Source organism: Lontra canadensis, unplaced genomic scaffold, assembly GCF_010015895.1.
Source record: "Lontra canadensis isolate GAN:19392208 unplaced genomic scaffold, GSC_riverotter_1.0 scaffold59, whole genome shotgun sequence".
Lineage (NCBI taxonomy): Eukaryota > Metazoa > Chordata > Mammalia > Carnivora > Mustelidae > Lontra > Lontra canadensis.
In genome coordinates, this window is record NW_022631053.1 from 6,650,871 (window position 1) to 6,658,855 (window position 7,985).

At 58.0% G+C, this 7,985-nt stretch overlaps 1 protein-coding gene across 5 annotated transcripts in view; it reads left to right on the forward strand.

Annotated features, from left to right (window-relative positions):
• Positions 1–6,743, forward strand: part of HDAC7 (histone deacetylase 7) — a 34,429-nt gene extending 27,686 nt beyond the window's left edge. For all 5 annotated transcript variants that reach the window (XM_032876943.1, XM_032876944.1, XM_032876942.1 and 2 more), the window contains 9 exons: positions 608–663; positions 831–918; positions 2,020–2,139; positions 2,351–2,448; positions 3,654–3,772; positions 4,448–4,581; positions 4,887–4,971; positions 6,253–6,391; positions 6,543–6,743. In XM_032876943.1, the coding sequence (XP_032732834.1) occupies positions 608–663; positions 831–918; positions 2,020–2,139; positions 2,351–2,448; positions 3,654–3,772; positions 4,448–4,581; positions 4,887–4,971; positions 6,253–6,391; positions 6,543–6,588 (885 nt within the window). In that variant the 3' untranslated portion in view covers positions 6,589–6,743. The remainder of the gene's footprint in view (positions 1–607; positions 664–830; positions 919–2,019; positions 2,140–2,350; positions 2,449–3,653; positions 3,773–4,447; positions 4,582–4,886; positions 4,972–6,252; positions 6,392–6,542) is intronic.
• The last annotated feature ends 1,242 nt before the right edge of the window (positions 6,744–7,985 follow it).

Below are 7,985 nucleotides of genomic sequence, written 5' to 3' on the forward strand. Positions count from 1 at the left end.
CTGGGTTGGTGCCTGAGCTTGTTCACTCTGGGCCGGGCACCTGACAGGGGCTTGTGCTGAGGCCCGAACCCCCTGCTGTTGAAGAACTCAGAGCCCAAGGGGGGCATGTGTCCGGTGTCCCGGCTGCTCCTCAGAGTGGTGTGCAATAAAGAGCTCAGTGCTGGGCTGTACCTTCTGGCTTCACCCTTGGACAAGCGGGCAACTTCCCACAAGCTTCAGATTCTCCTCAGCTGTGAACTAGAGAGAACCCTGTTTCTCTCATGGAGATGTTGTGAGGATTAGGCGACATTTACCTCAGGGAGCTGTCAGGATGAAGTCCCGCGTTTATGGAGTGCTGGGGCGTGGAGTTTCTGCCCGAAAAACAGTAGCTCTTGTTAAAAAGTGATGAGAGTCAGGACACACCAGGGTGGGGGGTGTTTACCGTCGCCCTAAAAGCACCCTCCAGGCCTCAGGGCACCTCAGATCCCGCCTGGCCGCGGTCAGATCTGCTGACAGTTGTTGTCCTACGGCCCCTTCTCAAGGCATGAGCCTGAGCTTGGGGCAGCTTCGTGGAGATGTGGGTCTGAGTGCAGGCCGTTTGGCTGACAAGCATTCTTTCTGTTTCCAGAATGGTTTTGCAGTGGTTCGGCCCCCAGGACACCATGCTGACCATTCCACAGCCATGTAAGGCTGGGGGGAGGTCAGGGAGGGGGTGAGATGGGGGGGGCATCCCCCCCCCATCCCCTGAGCCTTCTGGGGCCGGGCCGGACTGGGGCGGCCAGAGGAAACGGGAGAGGTGAAGACACAGGGGAAGAATGGCCGGGCAGAGCCTCTCTCTCTCTTCCTCCCAGGGGCTTCTGCTTCTTCAACTCCGTGGCCATCGCCTGCCGGCAGCTTCAGCAACAGGGCAAGGCCAGCAAGATCCTCATCATGGACTGGGTAGGTTCTGGTTCCTGGTTCCTGGCCCCTTCAGATCCGAGAGCCCTGTAGAAAGAGCCCCTAGCCTGGCAGCAAAGGATCTGTCTTCCTGTCCGAGTTCTGCATGAGCCTCCCGGGCCTCCGTGTCCCTCTGTATATAAAATGCGGGCAAAGATAAGAGCCACATCAGGGGGCTGCCAGGAGTCCCGGAGACAACCGTGTGTGGGAAGGCCCTCAGCCATCATGAACTCCCACGGCGGGAGGAGCCACTTGAGTGCTCTTTGGCCTCCAGTGGCTTCTTTCTGCAGGTGTCACTGCATTGCCCCTACAGTCACAGGGATAGCAGGTCAGCTCAATGTGCCCCTAATCACATCTAGACCCTGCAGTTTAACCTGTGATGGGTCGGAACCTGACTGGTACCTGGTTTCAGATGAGGAAGGTGAGCCCAGAGATGTTAAGTAATTCACACACAGTCACACGTCTGGTAAATCCTGAGACTGGGACTTGAACCCAGGCCAGTTAGCTCTGGAGTCCATGCACCTAAGCCAGACACTCTGCCTGAGTGTCTGTGAATGCGACATGCCTCTACAGCTGTTGACTGCAGAGGAAATTTCTACCCTTGTGCCCACACACGGTCCTGTGACTTTCCAAGTGTCAGACCATAGCTCTTCCTAGCAGTGGTGGCCCCGGGCCTCACCGACCTGCCCCTCCATAACTGAGCTTGGTTTCCGATCACCTTATCACTCCTCGACCACAGGCAAGATGCGTTAGTGAAGGTTTCTGACATGCGTAGGCCTGGACTTGCCCCTCTTCTGCCATACATGTCTTGTGCCCGCTGGCCAGTTGGCCCTTGGCATGCCTCCTCCCCTTCAGGGTCTCACGGTATACTCTCCCTGGTCCAGGGCTGTGTGCCCAGATGTGCGCACACGGAGAAGCACAGAGAGGACCGGAGGACTACTTGGGACGACTCAACAGTGTAGCTCTGGGAACCCCAGCCTCCTTACTCCCAGTCTAGGGTCCTGACCCTCAGACGAGGGACACTTGAAACCTCCATGAGCTGTGCCAGCCCCCATCGGCGTGCCTTCAGGCCTTCACTAATCCGTTGTCCATCCCCCTGCCCAGGATGTTCACCATGGCAACGGCACCCAGCAGACCTTCTATCAGGACCCCAGTGTGCTCTACATCTCCTTGCATCGCCATGATGACGGCAACTTCTTCCCAGGAAGCGGGGCCGTGGATGAGGTAACTGCATGCTCCCTTCCAGCCCCGTTGGCTCTGCCTGCAACCCAACTAGCTGTTGGGATCCCGAGCAGGTTGGTTGGCTTCTCTGATGTTCCGTTCCTCTATCTGGAAGTGAAAAGGCCAGTTGAGCTGGTCTCGCAGTGCTGGCGTCCTGGGGTTCCTCTCCTGGGACCCTGCTCTCCTCTGGTCTCTCTTGCCTCCTGTTTTCCAGGTGGGAGCTGGTAGCGGTGAGGGCTTCAATGTCAACGTGGCCTGGGCTGGAGGCCTGGACCCCCCGATGGGGGATCCTGAGTACCTGGCTGCCTTCAGGTGAGTGCTCTGGGGGCCCAGAGGAGGTCCAGTCAGCAAGGCCACTCTTTCGTGCCTCTTTTCCCAACAGTACCAGGCCAGAGGTGATGGGTTGGTTTGGCAGCCTGTCCTCATCCAGTTACTGGACATGATAAGCCAGTCCCAGGGTGGGCCTTTCAGACTGAGACAAATAAAAGGAAAGGCACTGTTACAGTGGCCTCTAGGAGCCTCCAGTCCCCATGAAAAGACGGGAGACACAGAATGAAAAAGTCAGGGGTACTTTATCAAGTCACGTGTTACCCAGAGCCAGTGTTGAACTGAGTGCCGGAAGATAGGCAGGGTGAAGTGAGCATAGCTGCCACATTCGGTCAAGCAAGGCTGCTTGGAGGAGGTGGGCTTTGCACGAGAGATAAGAAATTTAAATTATGGAGAAAGAAAGCAGATGATGTTCGTATTGAGGGAGTTGCTTAAGAAAGGGCCTTGGGCTCTGTTTAGGAGCCCTTATGTTTCCCTCTGGGGTGCCTATACTCCATTTGGGAAAAGAGAATCCTGGAAGTAGGTCTCAAATACTTTTCTGGAAATAGTCTCCATGAGAGCTAATTCTGGAGAAGTCCTGGACTGGGCTTCCTAGTGTCTGTGTGCCCTGAGCCCAGGGCTTCAAAACACATCAAAATGGACCCCAGAGTTGGGTGAGGGATGGAGGGAGGCAGCTGCGGGGGGCCGGCAGAGGCAGAGGATAAGGGAATGAATCTGGGTGGCCTAGGATGTCAACAGAGTTAGCTCTCAGGTGGCGAGAGGTGAGGTGTGGTCAACTCAGTCCGAAGTGAGTGGCAGCTGCGTCTCAGTAGTTTCAGTCCCCAAGGCTTAGTGACCTGCCCCCACTGTGGCCCTGCCCCACTGCACCCCACAGACACACACACACACAGGCGCGCCCAAGCACCCATGGACATACGCATGCTCTTCTTTCTTCTCCTTTGGGACCCCATCCCTAACTCCTTCCTGCCCCTTCCCTGTTAAGAGCTCTGGGTGGCTAAGTCCTTAGACTGTGCCAGGGATATGGGTGGCCAGCCAGGTCAGAGAGGCTAGATGGATCCATTTATCCTGCTGGGAGATTGGGTGATTTGGAGTCCCAAGAGCAGGGTACTCACAGTAAAGCTGATAGGAAGAGGCCCGTCCCCGGCAGCCCCACACAGAGTGCTGAGCCCCTGCGTCTGGCCCCCACACAGGATGGTCGTGATGCCCATCGCCCGAGAGTTCTCTCCGGACCTGGTCTTGGTGTCAGCTGGGTTTGATGCCGCCGAGGGTCACCCAGCCCCACTGGGTGGCTACCATGTTTCTGCTAAATGTAAGGAGGGCCCAGCTCAGGGGGAGAGGTAGGGAATGAGGGCTAGGCTGGGAGGAGAGTCCTGGGGACTGCCCCAGTCCTGGGGAAGGTGGCAGTGGCCAGCTCAGGACCATGAGTGAGGATGGGTGTGGCAGCTGGGCCTGATGCTCCCTGGGCCCCCCTCGCCTAGCCCTGCCCGGAGCCCTTTCTCATGACCAGGGCTGTCACCACAGGAGACCTCCACTACAACCTGGGGGTGACATCTGTTAGCCAAGAAGCTTGGCCTTGGGACTCCCCCCCCCAATGCACACCCCAGTTGTGCCATCCCCAGCTGAGTTGCCAGCTTCTCCTGGAGGTGGACGGGGAGGAGCCCACTCAGCCTGCTGGGCCCCAGGGCTTGGGGGACAGAAGGAGAAGATGGTGTGACTTAGTGGAAAAGACAGGCTGGAGTAGAAGCCCCAGGTTCCAGTCCACTTCCTGGCTGTGGGCCTCATGCAAGTCCCTTAAGCCCCGCAAGCCTTGACTGGGGCATATGAATAGGTCTGACACGGGGGACCCTGTGAAAGGCCTGGAAGGAGGAGAGATGTGTGCATCTGAGCATCATCTATAAAGAAGGACGCCAGCAGAGAAATTTCAGAGAGAGTCCACCTCTCCTCCAGGCCTGCCTCTTCTTTTCCTCCCCACCCAACTGTCTAGGTTTTGGGTACATGACACAGCAGCTGATGAGCTTGGCGGGAGGTGCAGTGGTGCTGGCCTTGGAAGGTGGCCATGACCTCACAGCCATCTGTGATGCGTCTGAGGCCTGTGTGGCTGCTCTTCTGGGCAACAAGGTGAGCTGCCCGCCCATCTGTATATCCACAGAGCAGGAAGTCCAGCCCCCTGAGGATGGTCCCAGCATGCAGGCAGATGGGGTGCCCCCCAGAGGGCTTGCAGATAGTGCTGGGGTGGCAGGCCTAGAACAAGGGGGACAGAGTGGGTACCCCTTCCCCAGGTCAGGTCTAAGACTAGCATTTCCAGCCTTGGGCAGAGCCGGGAACACGGGCATGTTTGTACCTGGAAAGCCAGGGCCATTGGGGTGGAAGATTCCTAGGCCTGTGGGTCCCTAATAGCTGACATGCTGTGTTTTCTCTTAAAGGTGGACCCTCTCTCAGAAGAGGGCTGGAAACAGAAACCCAACCTCAACGCCATCCGCTCTTTGGAAGCCGTGATCCGGGTGCACAGTGAGTACGGAGAAAGGGTACCCGCTGATCCCAGAACCTCAGGGGTCTCCTGCCCTCAGTAACCCATGCCCCATGACTCCCAGTGCCTGCCAGGCAAGGGGCTCTCTTGCTGTACTGGAGTGGGCTTCCTATGAATGACCCCAATAATAATGGTGGGACTGCCTCCCTCCCCGTGAATGGGTGCTCTCGGAGCCCTCCATGGATCCAGTGGAGACTGCCTGCCTCCTAAGGCAGGACAGGCCTTCCATCCCCAGCCACAATCCTAGGTCAGGGCCAGGCCAGTAGCAATAGGCCTTTTGCCAAAAGCGCTGGTTCTTCCTTGACCCTCAGTCCTGTCCACAGCGATTTTGGGAGCTCTGCCTGCTTTGGGGGCTGGTCTTAGAGTAAGATTATTAGTATTTGGGGGCGCCTGGGTGGCTCAGAGGCTTAAGCATCCAACTCTTGATTTTGGCTGAGGTTTTTGATCCTCGGGGTCATGAGTTCAAGCGCTACATTGGACTCCACACCCCATGTGGAGCCTACTTTAAAAAAAGAAGAAGAAGAACATTTGGGAGACAGCTTAAATTTTTACTTACAACTTAGCATCTATGGAACATTTTATGTGAAGACCGGGGTTCAATGCTAGGGATACAAAAATGAATAAAGTAGGTTTGCCCACATCCAGGGCCAGTAGAGGACGGGTGTAGAACAGTAAAGATGGTGCTGGTACTTCGTACAGAGTCTTCACCCTGGGCCAGCTTCTGGGCTGGGCGTGTGCCATGGACATTATCTTACAACAGCAGGCGGGATGCTCATGTCCGTGGCTTAGTGGGGGCAGTTGGAAGCCCAGGCAGTTAGGTGACCTGCTGACGGCCACCCAGAGTAGCCGTGGTGGTGGTCAGCTCTCTGTGTTGTGACCTTCCCCCCTCCCATGCCCCATCCTGTGTGCTGCGTGGAGGTACAGACCCTATCTAGGGAGGAATGGGCCCTACCGGAGCTCTTCAGAGCCCCACGCTATGGGAACGGGTCAGGGGTGGGGGAATGGCTGGGCATCTGCTAGGGCCCCCTGGTGGCCACAGCGAATCCGCTCCGCTCTCCCCGGCAGGCTGCGGTGGGGGGGACCATGAGGGAACCGAGGGTAGAACTGAGCGCACTGATCCCGGACTGAGGAGGCGCCCGCTCCTGTCTGCTGTCTGGCCCTTGGCCTGAGAGGTCCAGCCTTATATCAGTTTAGGACGCGTGGCGTGGCTGGGGGGTCGGGCCTGTTTCCCCAGCCCTTTCTGACTCTGCTTCTTGCCACAGGTAAATACTGGGGCTGCATGCAGCGCCTGGCTTCCTGTCCGGATTCCTGGGCACCCAGGGTGCCAGGGGCCGATGCAGAAGAGGTGGAGGCAGTGACCGCACTGGCATCCCTGTCCGTGGGCATCCTGGCTGAAGAGCGGTAAGGCCCCGCCCCTGGCCCGCAGCCACTCCACCCCTCGAACCCTCCGGGCTCGAGGACCCCAGCGCCCAGCACAGCCACCCCAGCCTTCTTACTCCCAGCAAGCTGGGCTGAGGCCCTCTGGCAGCCCCACCCTTGTCGCTCCCCACAGGCCCCCAGAACAGCTGGTGGAGGAGGAAGAACCAATGAATCTCTGAGGCTCCAAAAGAATGGACCTGCGCCCACCCTGCCCTTCGGACCTGGTTCTTGTCTAGCCTCTGGCAACCATACCCATTCCCGGGGTCTTCAGACAGCCTTCGGGCAGGTAGTCGGGGCCAGAGAACAGCCCCTTGCGGTCACCCCAAGGAGCCTGGGAAGGGCCCTGGGTCTAGGATAGGGACCAAAGAGGACCCGGAGAGGAGGCAGGCTGGGCAGCCAGCCAGGCCTCAGTAGCACTCTTCCAAAACAGAGTCTACCCCTTTGGGGTCCAGGCCCCGGGCTGGGCCCCCATTCCTCAGGACTGCACAGAGGAGGACTAGCTCATTCGGGCCCACCGATAACCACTATTCCTGGCTCTGTAGACCCTGGGCTTTGCACACAGCCCCAGGCTCCACACAGAAATGTGAACTTGGCCTCAGCCAGGGTGGTCCTTCCTAAGCTCTGAGGGCTGGGCTGGAGTGGGGAAAGGGGGACGGGTAGGAGGAGCCACGGGGTCCGCTGTCCCTGAGTGTGGGGGCATCCTTCTTGCCTGCTTCCTCAGATGACTCTGGAAGCTTCCTCTCCCCGCCCCCCCACCCCACCCCATCAATGGGCAGGGAGACAAAGCTCCTTCCGAGAGAGTAGTCATCGGCGGGCCTCCCATCTGGTCCCTGCCCCTGCCAGAGGCCGCCTACGTCAACCATCTCAGTGCCCTGGCGGAGCAGACAGGTGCTCTGGGAGTTCCATGCTTCCTGAGCCAACGGTGCCAAACTCTTCATCTCCCCTCAGTGGCACAGCATGGCCGCCAGGGGCCCCTGGGTCACTGCCCCCCTCCATGAGCCTTCTCTCTTTCTGGGGTCTCCCTCACTCAGCTCTGAATCCTGCCCTACATAGGACTAGCTTGGCTGAGGGGAAAGGGGGTGGGAGAGTGGACACAAGACATGGGGGAGGGGAGGCTGCCCTGGCAAAGTCTTCAAGGCTTCTGGGGTTCAGGCCTGGGGCCAAGAAGGAAAGTGTTTGTGTGTGTGAGAGAGAGAGAGGGAGAGTAAGAGTATGTATGTTTGTGAGTTAGAGAGTACGTGTGTGTATGTGTGTGTGTGTGTGTGTGTGTGTGTCTTCCCCAGGACCACCATACCCTGTGTATGTATGCATGTTTTTGTAAAAAAGAGAAAAAAAAAGAAAAAAAATGGAAAAAAAATCTGAACAATAAATGTTTTATTTGCTTTAACGGTGCCTGTGGAGGGGCCTCTGGGGATGAGGAGTGTACTGTGGGCATAGGGCTACGTGGGGGCTAGCGGCGGGCGTTCAGCCATACAGCACAGCATGCGTCCCATTTGATGTGGGGAAGGGACCAGGCTGGGCTGGGGGCCAGCTCCCCTCCAGCTCCTTGCCCTCCTGTGGGCAGCGCCCTTGCAGG